The 23,461-nt window shown below is 46.4% G+C and overlaps 1 protein-coding gene across 1 annotated transcript in view; it reads right to left on the minus strand.

Annotated features, from left to right (window-relative positions):
• The window catches only part of pard6b (par-6 partitioning defective 6 homolog beta (C. elegans)), a 38,739-nt gene extending 15,278 nt beyond the window's left edge, over nt 1-23,461 (minus strand). Inside the window, exons 1-2 of the mRNA XM_084436322.1 lie at nt 23,169-23,461; nt 18,927-19,149 (exon numbers count right to left, since the gene is read on the minus strand). Coding sequence (XP_084292448.1) covers nt 18,927-19,149; nt 23,169-23,231 — 286 coding nt within the window. The 5' untranslated portion in view covers nt 23,232-23,461. The remainder of the gene's footprint in view (nt 1-18,926; nt 19,150-23,168) is intronic.

Here is a 23,461-nt window from a genome sequence, read left to right on the forward strand (position 1 = left end):
ACCCTAACACCACACTACTGACCACCACATCACCCCTAACACCACACTACTGACCTACACATCACCCCTAACACCACACTACTGACCTACACATCACCCCTAACACCACACTACTGACACATCACCCCTAACACCACACTACTAACCTACACATCACCCCTAACACCACACTACTGACCACCACATCACCCTAACACCACACTACTGACCTACACATCACCCTAGCACCACACTACTGACCTACACATCACCCCTAACACCACACTACTGACACATCACCCTAACACCACACTACTGACACATCACCCCTAACACCACACTACTGACCACCACATCACCCTAACACCACACTACTGACCACCACATCACCCTAACACCACACTACTGACCTACACATCACCCCTAACACCACACTACTGACCACCACATCACCCTAACACCACACTACTGACCTACACATCACCCTAACACCACACTACTGACCACCACATCACCCTAACACCACACTACTGACCTACACATCACCCTAACACCACACTACTAACCTACACATCACCCCTAACACCACACTACTGACACATCACCCCTAACACCACAGTACTGACCTACACATCAACCTAACACCACACTACTGACACATCACCCCTAACACCACACTACTGACCTACACATCACCCTAACCAGTGTTAATTTCGTTGACGAGAACTATGACGAAAACTATTCGTCAACGACATTTTTTGGGTTATCGTCACGAGACGATAACTAAATAAAAATGAATGTATGATGACAAAAACTATGACTATATCTATTCACATTTTCGTCAACAAATAAAAACTAGACTAAAATGGTTATGGAGGGACGTATGGGAAAAGTTCAAATCAGAATGTCGAGGTTCAGGATGTGCGCAGTTGGATCATGGATGTATTAATAGAACGAGTTGGATGCAACCTACAGGTAGCCTGTTGTGTGTAGGCCTACATTTGAATAGTACCGTTGCTACACCGGCCGGCGGGAAGTCAACTAACAGCATACGACTGCTGCGCCTGAAATGTTCAGTAAATTACCACAGTTCAGAAATGTCTTTGTCAACGTTCGCACACACCGGGAGAAAGAGGAGAGCAGACATCTGGATAAACTTCATATTTGATGCAAAGGAAAACAAAACCATTTGTAAACCGTGTGGGGTGAAAATTACTGGCAAAAATACAACAAACTTAAAGCGACATTTGGAGAACAGTCATCCCGAAATTCACGAGAAGGTAATAAGCACCCCCCCACCCCCGGCTAACGTTACCGTATTAGCTAAACCCAAGCTGGTGTGTTTCTGAAATACTTCAAATACAATACAAGCTAAAAGAAACCAGTGTTTCACGTAGGTTTGTGGCGGGGGAGAACTGAAGCGTCTGATCATTGCAACGCTAACGTTAGTGGCTAGCTAATGTTAGGCACAGGTTAGCTAGCAACAAGTGGGGCTATGCTTGTGGCGGCTGGCGGGGGTATCTAGCGTTAGCTAGTCTGGGTAAGCTAGCTAAGCAACTACTGCTGCTGTCTAATGTTATACTGTAGCTAGATGGATAAGACACGAACAGTTAGCTACCTGGCGCCGCCATAGCCCCTCTTCTCCGGTGTGACGTTAGCTAGCCTGTGCCTGATGTTAGCTAGCCTGACTAGCCAACTAGTGCTGATATGATAATGTTATAGCTTGCTATATCAGGCAAAAAACACAGTTGGCATCAGACTGGGGGAGAGGAATGCTTCATTATGAAACTGTCTGACAGAAGCAGCCACGCTTCTGTCAGTCTGCCCCAGGGCAGCTGTAGCTATGTATCTTACCACCACCGGTATGACTGTGTCTGAATGAATACTGGACTGTGTAAAGCGCTCTGGGTTTCATGAAGGGCGCTATATAAATCCAACTTGATTGATTTATTGAACTAAGCCTGTTAAATTTGAGTTGTCTAAATCTATGGTAGATTTTGTCGACTAAAATCGTAATGATATTTAGTCAACTAAAACTAAAACAAGTCAGATGACTAAAATATGACTAAAACTAAATGGCATTTGAGTCAAAAGACTATGACTAAAACAAAATCATAATTTGCTGTCAAAATTAACACTGACCCTAACACCACACTACTGACCTACACATCACCCCTAACACCACACTACTGACCTACACATCACCCCTAACACCACACTACTGACCTACACATCACCCCTAACACCACACTACTGACCTACACATCATCCCTAACACCACACTACTGACCTACACATCACCCCTAACACCACACTACTGACCACCACATCACCCTAACACCACACTACTGACCACCACATCACCCCTAACACCACACTACTGACCTACACATCACCCCTAACACCACACTACTGACCACCACATCACCCTAACACCACACTACTGACCTACACACCACCCCTAACACCACACTACTGACCACCACATCACCCTAACACCACACTACTGACCTACACATCACCCTAACACCACACTACTGACACATCACCCCTAACACCACACTACTAACCTACACATCACCCCTAACACCACACTACTGACACATCACCCCTAACACCACACTACTGACCACCACATCACCCTAACACCACACTACTGACCTACACATCACCCCTAACACCACACTACTGACCACCACATCACCCCTAACACCACACTACTGACCTACACATCACCCCTAACACCACACTACTGACCTACACATCACCCTAACACCACACTACTGACCACCACATCACCCCTAACACCACACTACTGACCACCACATCACCCCTAACACCACACTACTGACCTACACATCACCCCTAACACCACACTACTGACCTACACATCACCCCTAACACCACACTACTGACCACCACATCACCCCTAACACCACACTACTGACCTACACATCACCCTAACACCACACTACTGACCACCACATCACCCCTAACACCACACTACTGACCACCACATCACCCTAACACCACACTACTGACCTACACACCACCCCTAACACCACACTACTGACCACCACATCACCCTAACACCACACTACTGACCTACACATCACCCTAACACCACACTACTGACACATCACCCCTAACACCACACTACTAACCTACACATCACCCCTAACACCACACTACTGACACATCACCCCTAACACCACACTACTGACCACCACATCACCCTAACACCACACTACTGACCTACACATCACCCCTAACACCACACTACTGACCACCACATCACCCCTAACACCACACTACTGACCTACACATCACCCCTAACACCACACTACTGACCTACACATCACCCTAACACCACACTACTGACCACCACATCACCCCTAACACCACACTACTGACCACCACATCACCCCTAACACCACACTACTGACCTACACATCACCCCTAACACCACACTACTGACCTACACATCACCCCTAACACCACACTACTGACCACCACATCACCCCTAACACCACACTACTGACCTACACATCACCCTAACACCACACTACTGACCACCACATCACCCCTAACACCACACTACTGACCACCACATCACCCTAACACCACACTACTGACCACCACATCACCCCTAACACCACACTACTGACCACCACATCACCCCTAACACCACACTACTGACCACCACATCACCCCTAACACCACACTACTGACCTACACATCACCCCTAACACCACACTACTGACCTACACATCACCCTAACACCACACTACTGACCTACACATCTAGTAACCCAACTAATCTAATCTACATTTCTTAGTTTGAGTATTTATTTGACAGCCCTACAGTGATCACACACACCTCTGTCATATTAATATATATTATATACAGTATATACTGCATATAGATCATTCTGTCCCTCCCTCTCTCTCTGGTTTCCAGAGCCGGCCTGATGATGGGTACCAGGCCTAGCTGGTGATGACGGGTCCCTGAGCGCCAGGCCTAGCTGGTGATGACGAGTCCCTGAGCGCCAGGCCTAGTTGGTGATGACGGGTCCCTGAGGACCACTCATGCCAGCGCTCAAATACCTACTGTTCCATAACACACACACACACACACGGCACAACATGTATAAGCAACATCACAGCATCCTAAGCAACACACAACTGTGCGCACACAAACACACACTCTGGTTGTAATGGCGTGCTGACGAGGGCTGCTTGGTGAGGCGTGACCGTGTAACCTGATGCCTCAAAGCCTCCCTCAGCATCCCAGCACACAAGCTCTCAGCCTGAGTACACCCTGTCACACACACACACACACACACACACACACACACACACACACACACACACGGCTCTCAGCCTGATCACACCCCTGTCACACACACACACACATGGCTCTCAGCCTGATTACACCCCTGTCACACACACACACACACAAACACACACACACACACGGATGCTCTCGTAGCCTCCTACACATATATCTAGGGATGGGACACTCACCTCATAACCTGTTGGCTATAGGCTAATACCTCTGATCTCAATACATTGTTACAGTAGACTAGTGCAGAGGTGTGAGTGTAATGGAGTACATGAAAATTTATTTTTGATGGCACGGCCCTTTAAGAGACTTGAGACACACACACGAGAACTCTTCCAATCGCTAGCACCACTATCTAGCAGGGGCTTTCTTCCCTGTTCTCCTGTTTACTGGTCATCCACCCTGGTGGTTCCTGGTGTGAGTCGGTCACTGCTGGCTGTGTTTGTTAGGAAGAGTTCTTGTTCCCTGTGTGTTATGGGTGTGGTGATGTGTGGCCGGGCGGTGGATCCATTTACCTCTTTAGCGATAAAGACCCCCCCACACATACACACACACACCACTTTACACAGTATTCTTCAAACGCACGCACGCGCGCACACGCACACACACACACATACCACTTTACACAGTATTCTTCACACACACGCACGCGCACACACACACACACACACACACCCACACATACCACTTTACACAGTATTCTTCACACGCACGCACGCACGCACGCACGCACGCAAACACACACAGTATTCTTAGTGACTCTGCTAACGTCTGCCCCTACAACACCCCCTAGCTGGCTTGAGCCCCCTCACACCCCCACACAGGACAATCAGCCCTGAGCCCCCTCACACCCCCACACAGGACAATCAGCCCTGAGCCCCCTCACACCCCCACACAGGACAATCAGCTCTGAGCCCCCTCACACCCCCACACAGGACAATCAGCCCTGAGCCCCCTCACACCCCCACACAGGACAATCAACCCTGAGCCCCCTCACACCCCCACACAGGACAATCAGCCCTGAGCCCCCTCACACCCCCACACAGGACAATCAGCTCTGAGCCCCCTCACACCCCCACACAGGACAATCAGCCCTGAGCCCCCTCACACCCCCACACAGGACAATCAGCCCTGAGCCCCCTCACACCCCCACACAGGACAATCAGCCCTGAGCCCCCTCACACCCCCACACAGGACAATCAACCCTGAGCCCCCTCACACCCCCACACAGGACAATCAACCCTGAGCCCCCTCACACCCCCACACAGGACAATCAACCCTGAGCCCCCTCACACCCCCACACAGGACAATCAGCTCTGAGCCCCCTCACACCCCCACACAGGACAATCAACCCTGAGCCCCCTCACACCCCCACACAGGACAATCAATATTGATACTTTTGGTGAAACGTTAAGGACTATCGGACAAATTGCAATAAATGGGTGCCAAGTAATAACCTTACAAACTGAGGATGACATGCTCTAACGTGCGCGCTCTAACGTGCACACTCTAACATGCGCGCTCTAACCAAAACGCTCAGCGTGCCCCGCAGAGAAGCCGTGGAGGTCAGAGATTGGAACGCGTCACACATCCAAGTTATGACATCATTTACAGTATTTCCATTTTGCCTAAATGTAGCTTAATAAAGTAGGCTGCAGAAGCAGTGAAATTAAATGCCTTCATGTTGCCTATTGAAGCACTTATTTTATCATACGATGCTACAATACAATTTACTGCTCATGTCGCTGTAAGTTTCAACATGACGCACTTCTGGGCTGTGCTGCAGGATGCAAACTGACTGATGTATCTTTTGGTTTTTAGAATGTCATCGGGCATTTACATTTATATTACGAGGGAATCTATGTAGTGTTGTTTCAGATCTATGCAGTGTTGTTTGGCTGCTTGTTGCATGTTGTTGTGTTCTCATCCAATCACAGGCCTCAGTTGTGTAATGCTGATAGCGTTAGGGCAGGCTACTGGTAGACTGAGCTCAACTCTATATGCACTAAATGAATAGCAAAATGTTTGCCTCAGTATAATTCACACACTAGGAGAGGGGTTAACAGAAGCAGCTTCAGCCACACAGCCAACTGACCGGGCGATATCAGTCTGGACTACAAAACCCACGACTCAGCCGTCATACCGGACCTCTATCCTGGAGGTAAGCTGCTCTCTGTGCTGTGATGGATGTGTCATGCAGCAGGAATCCCAGAGAGGGCAGAGCTCGTAAACCTGCTCCTGACCCCCCCAGGTTGGGGGGGCAGCACAGGAAACCACTTCCCCTCTGTCTGCCTGGACCACAGGTCAGCACTGAACAGGCTCTCTGGTGAATGTGTCTGGACCAGAGTTCAGTACTGAACACGGTCTCTCTGGTGAATGTGTCTGGACCACAGGTCAGTACTGAACACGGTCTCTCTGGTGAATGCATGATGAGAGGCAGCAGTGTGAAGCTGTGGTGAGCCGGTGAGGTTCTGGGCCTCTTAGGCTGTCCTCTCCACTGCCTGATTCCATATTGGATCCATTAGTCAGGTCCTGTATGGACCACCCTCCTGCCCTCTACCCCAGGAAGAGCTCACCGCTCTGATGACATGAGCGCTCTGCACTGAGACGCTCACGAAGATCAGAGATAGACCCACACACCCATTCAGACCTTCAATGCGTCTCAATGCACCCTCCTCACTAGTGTCCAGTATCTAATGTCTGTTTGCGGGAGGCCAGTGATCTCAGCCCCTGACTTCATGTCTGTGTGTTCTTCCTGAGGTTAGAGTTACAGGAAGTGTGTCCGTATCCGTGGGGAAGAGGAGTAACCTGTCATTGTTTGCCAAGTAGGTGATACGATCCTTCCTGGCCACACCCTCGGACTTCCTGTTCCTGGTCACCTGACACCCTGGCCAGATGACACAGCAGGTCCCTGGCCCAAGAACAGAATCAGCCTACCTAGTGGGAATCCCTGCTGTGGGAAGTAACTAACACCACCACAACAACTAATTAACATGGTAAATGGACTGCACTTGTATAGCGTTTTTATCCAAAGCGCTTTACAAAGAAGGCCTCCCATTCACCCATTCACAAACACACACCAATGGCGGCAGCTGCCATGCAAGGTGCTAGTCTGCTCATTGGGAGCAATTTCGGGTTCAGTGTCTTGCCCAAGGACACTTCAACATGTTGTCAGGAGGAGCCGGGATTCGAACCGCCGACCCTACGATCACTGGACGACCCGCTCTACTTCCTGAGCTACAGCCGCCCCATACTCTGCTGTAGGAACTAACACTGGAGTATCGAAGCTCTATGATTGGTCAGTTTTGGGTTGAACCAGGATGTTAGAGCTCTGATTAGTCAGTTTGGGGTTGAATCAGGGTGTTACAGCTCTGATTGGTCAGTTCATGGTTGTAGCTAGGGATGAAACGGTTACCGGTTTCACAGTAAATCATGGTTAAAATTCCCGACAATTAGTATTACCGTTTCAAAATAAATTATCATTAAAACCGTGTTCGATTACCGTGCTTTGAATAACCACGTTAAATAGGCTACCATAGACATACAGTCCGCAACATTCCCAGTTCCGGCTTCAGAGGAAATGATACGCTTACGCACCCACATCCAAAAATGCCAAATACCTCACTGCAGCCCTTCCATATTACATAGCAAATGACATGATGCCCTTTCAACCGTTGAGAGGCCTGACTTTCCCTATGTTATTTGTGTTTTTTGTGCGTGGCTGTAAGCCAGCGCACCAAAGACAGCAAATGTCTGGTTGTTACTCCCTGCCTCCCTTCCTCCGTCGTGTTGTTGACCTGCAGTTCTATGTTGCTACCACAAGAGGCAGTGGTCCCAGGACATCAAAACAGACACTGCAGATTTTCCAGATCCTCGGTTGCCTAGTGAATAGGGTGTCCGCCTCCCATGCTGAAGGTTGCGAGTTCAAGCCTTGGTGTGGATGAGGGTTTTGTCACTGGATGTTATAGAAGCTGTGTAAAAATGCGCTTACCTGGTGGTGCTATGTCCATTATTTAATTTATGTGGTAGAGCCACCGCCCATAAATAAACACGCGTGGGTCATCTTTGTTTACTATAGACCCTTTTACAGCCTACGTCAGCACAAGTATGCGCGCGCATTCTTGAAACAGTAGCAGGGGGAGACAGATGAATTCAGAGCAAGGAGCAGTAAAGAGCAGTATTTTAGTGCAAAGACTAGTTTTTTATATACAATCAAGATGTCTGGCTGTTGCGTCTACGGGTGTACAAATCGGCGCTCTAATGGATTCAAACTTTATTCGATTTCCAGAGGAAACCAACCTTTTCAGAGGAACCGGAGGCGCCTGTGGCTACAAGCCATTAAGCATACGGACTGGACTGAGGCTCACCGCATTTGCAGTGCCCATTTTATATCAGGTAAGTTATTTTGACTATCTGGTTTCACTGGTTGTCTGGTTGAAATGTAGAGTAATATCTGAAGTAAACAGAGAAGTAACCCATAACCTGCACGCTTAGCTAAGTTCAGGAATTGAAGCCTAATGACAGCTAGCTAACTCAAGGCCCGGGGGGTCGGGGACATACTCTGCACTTTTCTCTCAAAGTGCTTTAGCTAAGGTTAGCTACTACCAGCTAGCTAGTCCATGTCCTCAACCCTTGCCTTCCTCACAACCCTCTCCTTCACCATGCTGTGAGCTTTAGTGCACACTAGTTAACTTTACTGCCTAACGCGCTAGCTAGCATCATCCACACCATTGGTTGTGATGAGGTGTGTGCCCCCTTCCCCGCACTTTGACTTGAGCATCTTAGAGCACTTTATAAGCAGCGTTAGCTAAAGTTAGTTGGTATTATTTGGCTAATATGTATCGTGAGATGTCACTGGACTACGAGAGTCTTGATTTTGTGCCCTCGGTTTTTTCTTACACAAAACAAAATCAGAACCCTGAGGCAAAGATGGAAAGGTAAGAATAATAATTAGGCCTTACCCTTCCAAATGTGTTCCCCCTTTGTTTCATACTATTCATTGCATTTTTTGAGGTTGTAGTTGTAGCTGCTGGCTTTGAGAAAATGCGGCTGTATAAGAAGTACATGTAGCAGGGTTTCCGTTAGAGAAAATCGGTACCGGTCAATGTGTCCGGGAAGATTAGACTTTTCCGGACAAACTGGAGAAATTCTGGTCATTATATTATAATGTAATATTAGGCCTATTATAGGTGTTTGTCGCGGTGATTGGCCGTTGTGTAGCTTATATATGCCATTTATTCTCTCATTTCGCATCTGTATAATTAAATTTGTGATAAGCTGTCAAGATTCCATGCGCTAGGCCTATATGTAATTGCACAGCCAGAAAAAGTCACCTTTGAATTGCGACTGTAGGCTAGAACATGAATGTTTATTTCAATTGCATGAATCGGATTTGAGGATGTAGGCTAATTGGTTTGGGATTCGCGACAGTAATATGTGTTTACTCATTTCTCTTTCCAGTTTTAGCCTACCATTTTTATCAATAAAACAGCGTCATTATAACCACGGACATCGCAGTAGGCTATGAGGATGAGGAGGACATAACTGTTGAGAAACAACTGATAGGCAAGCTGGGTTAAATAAAGAAATGCCACAATGCATGTCTAGATATATAACATTTTTATTTAAAAGTGCAAGAGGTTAGGCAACATGTAGGCTTCTCGTAACATTTTAATTTAAAGTCGCACTGAAACTGACGTTTGAGATCATCTAACTTCCGTAGTTTGAAGTATTTCCGACGCAAACAAGCTATGAGGGTGGGACATGCGTTTAGAGGAATTTGATTGTAACATTGACAAGTGGACGGGTTTTAAGAACTTTAGACAGATTCGATACAAGGATAGCATTGATTGACAGGTGGATGTCTTGAGATTATTGGCCTAAAATCTAAGGTGCCTGTTATCGTCGTTGCACATGACCTACCGTTTTCCAGGAAGTAAGAAATTATATACTTTGATATACGATTACAACAAAAGTAGAATTTTGTAATTTTTTTAGCATACATTGTTGAATAGGTGAACACTATGACCAATTATGTGAACCAAAATGGGACAGAATGCTTTTTTCATTTCAGTGCGACTTTAAGGCCTACGGCTGCGTTGATTGGAATTCATAGGCTAGGCCTATAGCCTAATTTTGGCCTTTTATCAGATAGGCTAAAATAGAACAAAACTATTTGCTTCACATGCTGTACCGACAACAAATTCTACCAACATTGGTTGTGTGGTGGTCATCATTACGTTAAATTCATTAATTGATTATGACTAGCGTCTAGCTTGTTAAGCAGGTGGGCAGTCGGCTAATTTAGGCTCAGCTGTTTGGCGCTGTATGAGACTCACAACAGAGACAAATAAATGCAAGTTATAGTTTGGCAACTGAGGCTTAGGGAGCAAACAATAACCTTGTTTTGTTTATGTGTTACCTGGCTGGTTAGCTGTCATCACTCGGGCACTCTGGATGGGGAAAGGGCAGCTCTCGCGAGCTCACATTCTGTTTCACTAACGCAGAACAGTCTGGCCTTCGCCTCCTCCAGAGTGATTATGCCAAAATCCAGACCATACCGGGCCAATCAGGGACTGTGTTTTAACTGCTGTCCCGCCCCACAGTGGGAAGCAGCCCCTGACTGGTTCATGTCCCTGCCGCTCGCTAAACAAACATGGCGGCTCCCGAAGCAACGAGTGGTAACGTTAACGTTAGAAGAATAAACACAGCTATAAGTGCAGTTATTGCAGAAATAGACTATATCACAACACTTAAACAAGAACAAGGGTATGCACTAGCGGCGTTTCTCGGTAGAAAATACGTTTTTGCCGTTCTTCCGACTGGATTTGGCAAAAGTTTGCTGAACGCTCATTGGCTGAAGGTGTTTGTCTGTCAAGGCAAGTACCCCCTCCCACATAATCGCTCTCTATGGGGCGAAGGCCAGACCGATATTCTAATATAATGGTAGTATGAAATGTTCATCCCTTTCCATCCCTAGTTGCAGCAGGGCGCTTTCCAGCAGCTCTGCTTTCTGTCTGGTCTGTTCAGGAGCAGAGCTGTACCATGCTGTTCCAGTCACACCACCATAAAGAGGGTGTGTGTGTGTGTGTGTGTGTGTGTGTGTGTGAGTATAGGGGAGGTGGAGAGTGACGTATGGGGAGGAGGGGGAGGAGGGATGAGGTGAAAAAGACTTTGAAAAGAGAAAATGCTTGTGTTTCTATTGTGGGTTCAGTGAGCATACCTCCCCTATCCTCCCCCTGACCTCACTGGCACCACAGATAAAACAAGCTCAGGACTGATAAGATGGCGGTGGGGGGAGAGAAGGAGAGAGAGAGGGAGGGGACTACACCAGAGAGGAGGATGACATATAGCCTTTCACTGACGCACATCCTCCATCAGTTATCACTCTATTACACATCCTCCATCAGTTATCACTCTATTACACTTGATCATCTGGATTATAACTAAAGAGATTTAACAATCCATACTGCTATGCTGTCATTCCATGGTAGATGAACATCCATACTGCTGTACGTGCAGTCTACAGATGAATAACCATCAGTCACATTCAGTTATGGAACTGTTTTGTAATCTGTGTCTTCTGGCTTTTACAGTAGTTTACAGAGAGTTAAATGCATAGCGCTCCAATGAAGACGTGTACAGTACTTGCAAGTGATGTATATCATTCCCACAAAATATGATCAGGATGATTTGTACATATGTTACTGATCAAGCTCTCTCCAAAAAACCCAAAGGAATACATGTGGTTATTTGTCTATAGGCCTGTTCATATGATGGATGAATAATCCAGACTGTGCTGTCATGTCATAGGGATCCATGCAGCGTTTATTCTGAGTGTGAGAGAGGAAGATGAGACTTCCGCCCCTCGTCATTCTGAGGTTCAGCAATTCATCACTTCTCTTTCTGCTGACGCTGTTCTCCCTCTCCTCCACGGTACTCTCTCCCTCCTTCTTTCTGTCCTCTCAGTCTCTCCTCCTCCCTCCGTCTCTCCTCCTCTCTCCCTCTCTCCTCTCTCTCCAGGGCAGGTCCAGGGGCAGTGAGCCTGAGGACTGGAGCCTCCTGCTCCCAGCTGGGGGAGGACATGGAGGAGGAGACACAACAGGACTCAGAACACCCCTCTCTCTCCATCCCTCATCTCTCTCTCCATCCCCCATCTCTCTCTCCATCCCTCATCTCTCTCTCTATCCCCCATCCCTCATCTCTCTCTCCATCCCTCATCTGTCTCTCCATCCCCCATCCCTCATCTCTCTCTCCATCCCTCATCTCTCTCTTCATCTCTCATCTCTCTTCATCTCTCATCTCTCTCTCCATCCCTCATCTCTCTCTCCATCCCCCATCTCTCTCTCCATCCCTCATCTCTCTCTCTATCCCCCATCCCTCATCTCTCTCTCCATCCCTCATCTCTCTCTCCATCCCCCATCTCTCTCTCCATCCCCCATCTCTCTCTTCATCCCTCATCTCTCTCTCCATCCCTCATCTCTCTCCATCCCTGATCTCTCTCTCCATCCCTCATCTCTCTCTCCATCCCTCATCTCTCTCTTCACCCCTCATCTCTCTTCACCCCTCATCTCTCTCTATCCCTCATCTCTCTCCATCTCTCATCTCTCTCTCCATCCCTCATCTCTCTCTTCATCCCTCATCTCTCTCTCCATCCCTCATCTCTCTCTCCATCCCTCATCTCTCCATCCCTCATCTCTCATCTCTCATCTCTCTCTCCATCCCTCATCGCTCTCTCCATCTCTCATCTCTCTCTCCATCCCTCATCTCTCTCTCCATCCCTCATCTCTCTCCATCCCTCATTTCTCTCTTCATCTCTCATCTCTCTCTCCATCCCCCATCCCTCATCTCTCTCTCCATCCCCCATCCCTCTCTCCATCCCTCATCTCTCTCTTCATCTCTCATCTCTCCATCTCTCATCTCTCTCTCCATCCCTCATCGCTCATCTCTCTCTCCATCCCTCATCCCTCATCTCTCTCTCCATCCCTCATCCCTCATCTCTCTCCATCCCTCATCTCTCTCCATCCCTCAACTCTCTCTCCTCATCACTCTGTTGAACAGGCGTCTCTGGACGTCTTCCTCAGGCGTCTCTGGTCCAGTCAGACCTCAGGCGTCTCCAGAGCAGGAAGGCCAGAGCTGAGAGGATCTGTTCAGTGCTTTAGTATCAACATTACCTTAAATGACATCAAGATAACAGCCGTCACAGTAACAATATGAGTGGTTTTATCATCACAGCCTTGTATAGAACTGCCTACATCTGATAAGACTGGGAGGTCTACGTGAGTGTGTGTGTGTGTGTGTGTGCATGCATGCGTGTGTGTGTACATGCGCGTTTGTGTATGTGTGCATGCGTGTGTGTACTGTATGCGTGTGTGTACTGTATGTGTGTGTGTGTGTGTGTGTATGTGTGTGTGTTTGTGTGTGTGTGTATGTGTGTGTGTATGTGTGTGCATATGTGTGTGCGTGCGTGTGTGTGTGTACCTGTGCAGCCAGTGAAAGCTTGTGGTGGGGACCTGACTAGTGTAAATACGCTGGAATGTTGAGAGTGAAACCTGAAAACCTGTTATCACACCTCACATCTAGGGTTATAACACTGTGTCCTACTGGACAGACAGGGTTATAACACTATAACACTATGTCCTACTGGACAGACAGGGTTATAACACTATAACACTATGTCCTACTGGACAGACAGGGTTATAACACTATAACACTATGTCCTACTGGACAGACAGGGTTATAATACTATAACACTGTGTCCTACTGGACAGACAGGGTTATAACACTATACCACTATGTCCTACTGGACAGACAGGGTTATAACACTATAACACTATGTCCTACTGGACAGACAGGGTTATAACACTAACACTAAGTCCTACTGTAGGGTTATAACACTGTTAACACTATGTACTACTGTACAGACAGCAGGGTTATAAAACTATTAACACTATGTCCTACAGACAGCATGGTTATAACACTATAACACTTTCCTATAGACAGCAGGGCTATAACACCATAATAACACTATGTGGTACAGACAGCAGGACGATAGGCTAACACTAGCATGTGAGTGGATGATTCAGAGGAACACAGCCCTGATCTTTGACCAGGACAACGTTTCTACTCCCCGTCTCCAGCCCTCCTCTAGGCTCTCCTTCCTCCGCTCCAGAGGGCTCATGTTCTACTGCCCCTTCCTCACCTTCTACAATTCACTAACCCTCCCTCCTTCTCTCCCTCCTTCCCTCCCTCCTTCTCTCCCTTCCTTCGTCTGTCCCTGTCCGCTGGTCAGCAGAGCTGTTCCTCTGGCCCTCTCCATCCCTCCGTCCTGGCCTGGTGGTCCAGGCTGGGCCAGACCGTGCTGAGCTGAGCCAGGCTCCAGGCCTGCTGTCCTGCCTAATCTATCCAGCAGAGGTGATCAGAGGCTGGGCACATTCCCCCCTCCCCCTCCCCCTCCTCCCCCACACAGGGCCTCAGCCAGCCTCCACTCTGCATTCCTCCCTCACTAAACAGTCTTTCCCCCTCTCCTCTCCTCCCTCTCTTCCTCTCATTACATCTCTCTGTCCACACACCACATTCCTTCCCCACCTCCCCTCTCCTCCTCATCTCCCCTCTCCTCCCCACCTCCTCTCTCCTCCTCATCTCCCCTTGCTGCCCAACACACCGCATTCCATCCTCACTTCTCCCTCCCTATATCTCTCCCTCCCTCCCTCTCTCCATCCCTCTCTCTCCCTCCCTCTATCCCACGCCCTCTCTCTCCTTCTCTCCAGCTCCTGCTGTGTTGAGTATCAGTGCTCTCATGCTCCAGAGCCTGTTCTACTGGGAGGACTGTGTTGAGCAGGGTTTCCGTTAGAGAAAATCGGTACCGGTAAATGTGTCCGGGAAGATTAGACTTTTCCGGACAAATTGGAGAAATTCCGGTCATTATATTATAATATAATATTAGGCCTATTATAGCTGTTTGTCGCGGTGATTGGCCGTTGTGTAGCTTATATATACCATTTATTGTCTTATTTCGCATCCGTATGATTAAATGTGTGATAGGCTGTCATGATTCCGTGCGCTAGGCCTATATGTAATTGCACAGCCACAAAAATAGTCACCTTTGAATTGCGATTGAAGCTAGAACATTAATGTTTATTTCAATTGCATGAATCGGATTTGAGGATGTAGGCTAATTGGTTTGGGATTTGCGACAGTAATATGTGTTTTCTAATTTCTCTTTCCAGTTTTAGCCTACCCTTTTTATCAATAAAACAGCGTCATTATAACCACAGACATCGGAGTAGGCTATGAGGATGAGGAGGACATAACTGATAGGTGGGCTGGGCTAAATAAAGAAATGCCACAATGCATGTCTAGATATATAACATTTTTATATAAAAGTGCAAGAGGTTAGGCAACATGTAGGCTTCTCGTAACATTTTAATTTAAGGCCTACGGCTGCGCTGATTGGAATTCATAGGCTAGGCCTATAGTCTAATTTCGGCCTTTTATCAAATAGGCTAAAATAGAACAAAACGCTAATTTCCATTCGATATTAATAGGCCTTTGCATTTTCGCCTCAAGCTCCGTACCTCGATCAGGCTCCCTCTCGCTTGCTATGGTGGCCCGCTAGCCTATAGGCAGGTTTATCTTAGGGCTGTTTTTTCATCGCATAGGCCTACTAGCCAATAGCCTGCACATTAACAGAACAAAATGAATTGGCCTATTCGTTTTTTTTATATTCAAAAGGAATCATATTATATGAGAATTTAATTTTAGCCTATTGTAGGCCTAATACAATTAGGGGGAATTATTTTGTCCGGACATTATGACCGGAGAGATTTTAATATATCGGACTTCAACGGATTTTTCCGGACAAAAACCGGTAATTACCGGCTAACGGAAACCCTGGTGTTGAGTATCAGCGCTCTCATGCTCCAGAGCCTGTTCTACTGGGAGGACTGTGTGTTCACTGTTCTTCAGCGCTGTTCAGTACTTCTGCACTTCTTACAACTTACAGACGTTCAGTAACTCATTAGCCTGCCAGTCCGGGGTCAGAGTCTGCCCAGGGCCCAGGCCTTTCACAAATCACACTACGTCACCAGCCCAATCAAACACTAACACACCCAGAGAGATTCCCAACATTGCTAGCCTACTGCTGGGTGGAAATACGGTGTGTGTGTGTGTGTGCAGCAGCAGCCACAGAGACTGGGCCCAGAGTGAGGTTAGTGAGTAGCGTGTAATTGAACAGTCCGATGACATGCTACACAGCGACCCCGCTAATCCCCCTGACTAAGTGGCTTAGCGTCTATAGGTCATATGGCACAGCTAGACACTGAACCAGAGCCCCCCTCCCCAGGTCCCACTCTGCTCTTCCACCAGACAAGGAGACGCAGCCGAATTAGAGCTGGATTCACATACAGCAGCAGCAGCCAGACGCTAGCTTTAGAACGCCTGTCTCGTTGTCTTTCCATAAGATTTGACTGGTAGAATCTTGAAAACGGCAGTTTTAGAACTTTCAACATTCCAAATGGGCAGTTACCAAACATTGGACTTTGTCCTAAAACTGCTTAGAACCAACGGAGCTGTATGTGAATGCGTCAACCCCGGGTTAAAAAATTAGAAGACCTATAGTTCTGGTTGTTATTCAGTATGGGACAGTCTGCTAGGCAGGATATCATGCAACCTGAAACACAATATTTACACTAACCCGTGTCAAATGTAAACATTCTGCAGGTATAATAGGACCAAGCATACCGTCACACTAATCCCTCCCACATCCACCCACACACACACACACCTACACACACAAACTCTCTATTGGTTATAAATTGACTATTGTGTTGCTGGTGGCCTGGGATGTTGCTATGGAGACCATTTTGCCCTGCCTGGAAAATATCCTGAGGCAGAGAAACTAGCTGTGTTGACAGTAGTTTTTAGGAGATGAGTACACACACACACACACACACATAGTTTCCCATGTGACAGTTGAACCCAATTCCAAATCTATCTGTGCTCTGGCCTCTGGGCAGAGGAGTCCAGGTGAGAGGACAGACGCCATGACGCCTCCCCATCACCTGACCATACTGTTTTTAAATGACCTAGCGAGCTGTTTAATAACTTTGCGCGTTGTTTAATAACTTAGCTCGTTGTTTAATAATCTAGCTCGGTGTTTAATAATTTAGCTTGTTGTTTAATAACCTAGCTCGTTGTTTAATAACTTAGCTCGTTGTTTAATAACCTAGCTCATTGTTTTATAACTTAGCTCGTTGTTTAATAACCTAGTTTGTTGTTTCATAACCTATCTTGTTGTTTAATAATCTAGCTTGTTGTTTAATAACTTAGCTTGTTGTTTAATAACCTAGCTCGCTGTTTAATAACTTAGCTTGTTGTTTAATAACCTAGCTTGTTGTTTAATAACCTAGCTTGTTGTTTAATAACCTAGCTCGTTGTTTAATAACTTAGCTCGTTGTTTAATTTAGCGCGTTGTTTACTAACTTAGCGTGTTGTTTAATAACTTAGCGTGTTGTTTAATAACTTAGCACATTGTTTAATAACCTAGCTCGTTGATTAATAACCTAGTTTGTTGTTTAATAACCTAGCTCGTTGTTTAATAACTTAGCTCGTTGTTTAATAACCTAGCTTGTTGTTTAATAATCTAGCTTGTTGGTTAATAACTTAGCGCGTTGTTTAATAACTTAGCGCATTGTTTAATAACCTAGCTCATTGTTTAATAACCTAGTTTGTTGTTTAATAACCTAGTTTGTTGTTTAATAACCTAGCTTGTTGTTTAATAACTTAGCTTGTTGTTTAATAATCTATCTTGTTGGTTAATAATTTAGCGTGCTGTTTAATAACTTAGCGCATTGTTTAATAACCTAGCTCATTGTTTAATAACCTAGTTTGTTGTTTAATAACCTAGCTTGTTGTTTAATAACTTAGCTCGTTGTTTAATAACTTAGCTCGTTGTTTAATAACTTAGCTCGTTGTTTAATAACCTAGCTTGTTGTTTAATAACCTAGCTTGTTGTTTAATAACTTAGCTTGTTGTTTAATAACCTAGCTTGTTATTTAATCATCTAGCTCGGTGTGAACTGAAGAATGGCTTCACCAACTGTCTGTATGCCTGGGGACCAAACTATTATCACTGTTTCACCCTCAGTACTAAGAAGGTTACTGCCGGAAATAATCTAGTAAACAAAGAACCATTGACAGACCATGCAGACCTCTTCTTCAAGAGGAGCTCCAAGTACTGCTTACATCTGTCCAAGTGGACGGGAGGTACAGGTAGAAGCTAGGAGACAGGGTTTAGTACTGCTTACCTCAGTCCAAGTGGACGGGAGGTAGGAGCTAGGAGACAGGGTTTAGAGATGGGAGGTAGGAGAAAGGGTTTAAAGATGAGGATACGATTGGGACGGAGCTGGGGTCAAATTTCGAGCCTATTCTATTCTACAGTGCATTTTGAATGAGTCTAAATACACCGTACATTAGAGACAAGACAGAATGAACCGTGTTATCATGAACTTCATCACCACAAGATCATTCTTGGCTGAGCAGGTTCTCATTCTTATTCTGTCCTAAGTTTGGTTTGGAACGGGCCCAGCCCAGTCCGAACGTTACCTTTCCTCTGAAGGAAGAGTCGCAGCAGGGGGCTGGCGGTGGAGATAGCCTTGTGGTAGTTGTCGTCGTTGTTGATGGGCAGCAGGTCTCCGTGGACGTCGGCGTAGCCCACCAGCAGCTCCACGTTGGGGATGCGGTGCACATGCTGCAGCAGCCCGTAGAACTCGTCAAACCGACCCGGTTTCCCCCGGTCCAGGGAGAACCGACGGAACTCTGCACCGAACTGGGAACCAAGTCAGACGCACACACACACAAGAAACCAAGTCAGACACACACACATACTGTACACACACATGAAACCGAGTCAGACACACATACACACATTAAACTAAGTCTCACACACACACACACAGAGCCAAGTCACACACACACATAAAACCAAGTCAGACACACACACACATACACACACACGATACCAATATTTGACCTGCGATACTATACCAGCCAAAGTATCACGATACCGCAGCATTTACATTTTTATCTTTATTTTATGAACGTGGAATGTATTTACAGTACATTACAGTACAGTGTAATCACTTTATACAAGTGGTGCATGAATAACATGCATTTAATGCATTACATTGTAGCTCTACAGGTAAGTAAAAAGATATTATGCATATTATGAATTATTAATATTAAATATTTAAAACTCATATCTAACAACAACAACAGAATCAGCCATGTTTACACACAAGTGTAGTATCACGAACCACCAGTAAAGGTCAGTGGAGGGCCACTGGGTTTTGGTTGATGGCAGTGACATCAACATGCTTTATCTAGCTTTCATTTTCGTGAAAGTCAAAACCAGATCAAATGACCAAATGTTAAGAGGTGGATATCATTGGATTCGTCTCAGCCTACATAATCTAGCTCACATTATTTTAAGGAGTTTGGAGTTGGAATGAGAGGACGACAATTTTCATTCAACAACTGTGCATGACGACATGACAGCAGGTAGGCTAACGTTACCTCATTAGCTAGCCAGCTGGCTAGCATTGGCTGGCTAGCTAGCAACAGCAGCACACGCTTTAGCTAAGAGCTTTATTCATTCATTTTTGTAATATTAGCTAATGGCAAGAACACTGCTAAAGTCATACTAACCTCATTAGCTCGTCTGTATTCCAGTGCAAGGTCTGGATGACGAGATTCTAGATGCTTTATTAAGTTTGATGTATTGCCTCCTTTTGCCTGTACGGCATTGCTGCATCGCCTGCACAACGGACGGCCATCATCTATAGCGTTTCCTTGTTTATCTGGTTTAAAACCCAAATAGTTCCATATTAAACTTTTAGAGTTATGTTTCTTCAATAATGTTACATTTGATGGTGCGGACTCGGAGCTAGGGAACGCTTCTGACATTACGATAGCCTACTGAGAACAAGACTGGCTCGCGCCCAGACATACAGATAACGTCAATATTGTGACTGCGGAGATGCATGTGTGCGCAAGCCAACACATTAGGAGCTGCACAACGGTGTCGCGAGCCAGTGACTGCGGAGATGTGTGCGCGAGTCAACAAATTGTGCGCGAGTCAACAAATTGGGAGCTGCACAACGGTGTCGCGAGTCAGTCTTCTCATTAGCAGAAACCAGTGAGATTGGGAACAGAGGTAACATTGTCCCTCTGCCATGTTCAACGGTAGTACCGTATTCCACGGTAGTACCGTTGTATAGAGCTTATAGTTGGCACCGTGACGTTTTGGCACCACGGTAGACCGTTGGTACCGGTATATCGTGCAACACTAACACACACACACACACACAGAACCAAGTAAGACACCGACACCCACACACATGAAACCAAGTCAGCCACCAACAGAGTCGACAGGCTGTATACACACATACACACACACGGAACCAAGTCAGAGTCAACAGGCCATAATTTCACACACACAGATAAACAGGCCATACACATACACACACACACACAAACAGGAAAGTCTTGACAGTCAGACACACAAACACAGTGGAATGTTAGTTATTAGACTACACTGGATACAGTGAGAATAGGGTTCTCAATAGTATAGAATAGGCACTGACTTTAGATAGCATTGACTGGGCCTGTATCATGACACAGAAAAGTGATGACTGAGTTAGGGCTGCTCGATTAATCGGATTTTAATCTAGATTAAGATTTGGGCTGTCAACGATCATTAAAACTAAATAATCGCCATAAAACGATTTTGCACAAATCAAGCGCACCCTACACTGCAGAGCTATACTGTGCTTGACCCCTCCCCCACCCCCCAAAGCCCCAAAACAAACACTTTAGTTCAAAGCGAGACGAGTTGTCAAGCGAGGCGCACGCATGCTCCTCTCGAACAAAACACGACAAGAAGAAGATTATGGCAGCAGAACGAGAGGTGGACAAGAGAGCTAAAACAACGTCAGTGGTGTGGAAACACTATGGGTTCGCGGAGACAGATTTGGACCAAGTTGACACGGTGTGTAAAATTTGCTACGCAGTCGTAGCTGCCCCTCAAAGCAGCCCTTCTCAGTCCCGTTGTCGCATTACGTTCGCTCATGCCAGACAACAGTCCTTTCCCGCTCCATTCACTTTGCCGTCAAAATAAATCGGTGTCGGCCTATTTAGGAGAGGCGCTCATATTTACAAATGTCAGATAAACATGAAACGTCACTTACCTAAGCAAAAGGGTCTATTTTAACAAATGCTGGGTTTTGAAGCCTCAGCGCTACCATTAAATAACTTATTTAGACGCGTTCTGTCCTAGTGAAAGTATTTTTCCGAGGTAGTCTTCTTCTGTGGTGGTGGCGGTGCTTTGAAGCTTCTTTATTTATCAGTTTTGGCACTTTTATTAATTTATTTATCAAGGTCAAGGTTCACTATTTGTCTCCCATGGGAGAAATGTATATAATCCAAAGAACATTGTTAAAAAGAAAAGCCACTGTCAACATTTAATAAATTAATTGGTATCAAAGTCAATAATTTGATTTGTTAAGAGAATTTGTTAAGAAAATGTTAAAACTTTTTATTAAAAAAAAAAATTCAATGAATAATCGTGATTATGATTTTTGCCATAATCGAGCAGCCCTAGACTGAGTGTGATGTACTACTTATGAGTGTGTGTGTGTGTGTGTGTGTGAATGAGAGAGCTGACTTCATGAGTACAATGTGTGCTAGATGTTCTGTCTGTAAGAATGTTTGGTATGCTACTGTGGGTGTGTATGATGCGCCTGTGTGTGTATCAAGGCGGCGCATGCCTGAATGGAAACACACACACACACACACACACACCCACACACACAGAAAACTCATGTCTAACGGTTTCACAATCAATCCAGTTCTGTCCATGGTGACTAGCCTCCTGTTTTAATAGGCTAGTTGAACCTTGTGTTCAGAAGAAGCGGTTTGCCACACAGTTCGTTGTCTGTGGTTGGTTGGAGTGTCTGCCTGTTGGCCAGACGCCTGCGGTCTCTGTAGGCAAGGGCGGCGGAGAGACCCCAGTGAGGTAATTTAGACGGCACAGCAACCCTGCAGTGTTGTGGTTACTGCAGCTGTAACAGAGAGACAATGTCCTCTGAAAACCGACTATGTTCAAAAAGTTAACTGGTAGCCTGGCTTTATCAGTTTGACTGATAGTGTCGTCGTGTCGCTGGAGTCATGTTGTCAACTCGATCAAACTCGAGAAACGGCCGCGTGTGGGTCCCAGCGGGGGAACTGCGGAGCCAGAGGCAGCAGTCAACACGGAAGATACCACGAACCTGCAACCTGCCACCCCGACACCTATCACCCCTGACCCCGACACCTGTCGCCCATCCGCGGGACAGTCAAGCCCAAGGCAGCACCACCAGTAAAACTTGTGAGCGACATAGCTAGCCTATGTCTAGCTAGGCCAACCGCTAACAACGTGGATAATGACAGCTAACGTTAGACCGATAACCTTTGCGGTTTCAATGTAAATCATCCATCAATATCTCCCGCTCTTTCAAGATCAAAAAGTGCCATTTTATCCACTGCCAGTACCGCTGTAGCCATGGCCCCTAGCGACCTGGTTGGCTAACGTCAGCTAGCAAAGTAAACTGTGGTTGCTAACGTTAGCTGGCCGTAGGGACGACACAGTAGCACTATTTACATCACAACTTGCTAACAAGCCACTTAGCTAACGTTAGCTGGGTTATTTCCGATACGCACACCAGCAGTCGGCCAACACATTACAAACATCAACAACAGACATCACAACAACAACAACAACAACAAGCGTCTCAGTCAGCAGAAGCGCACCTTGCTTTTCACCTCCACGGCGCTGAGGCTGTGTTTGCTCGGCACTCGGTGGTTCCTGTTCATCTTCGGCCGGAGCAGCAGGACCCTGCCGGGGCTGCCCTCGTCCGCCTCCCGCTGCCCCGAGATCCACTAAGTACTCCGAGAGAACAGTTTAATATTCCACTTTGCTGGGTGTCCGTCCTCCTGACACACACGGCGATGTTCCGCTTTGACGTTATCCTCCCCCCGGTAATGCGACAGCGTCTGCCGACCAGAACCAGCCTGCCGCAGAACCAGCCTACCGACAGCGAACT

This window comes from Borostomias antarcticus (genome assembly GCF_949987555.1).
Source record: "Borostomias antarcticus genome assembly, chromosome: 3".
In the NCBI taxonomy this organism is placed as follows: Eukaryota; Metazoa; Chordata; class Actinopteri; order Stomiiformes; family Stomiidae; genus Borostomias; species Borostomias antarcticus.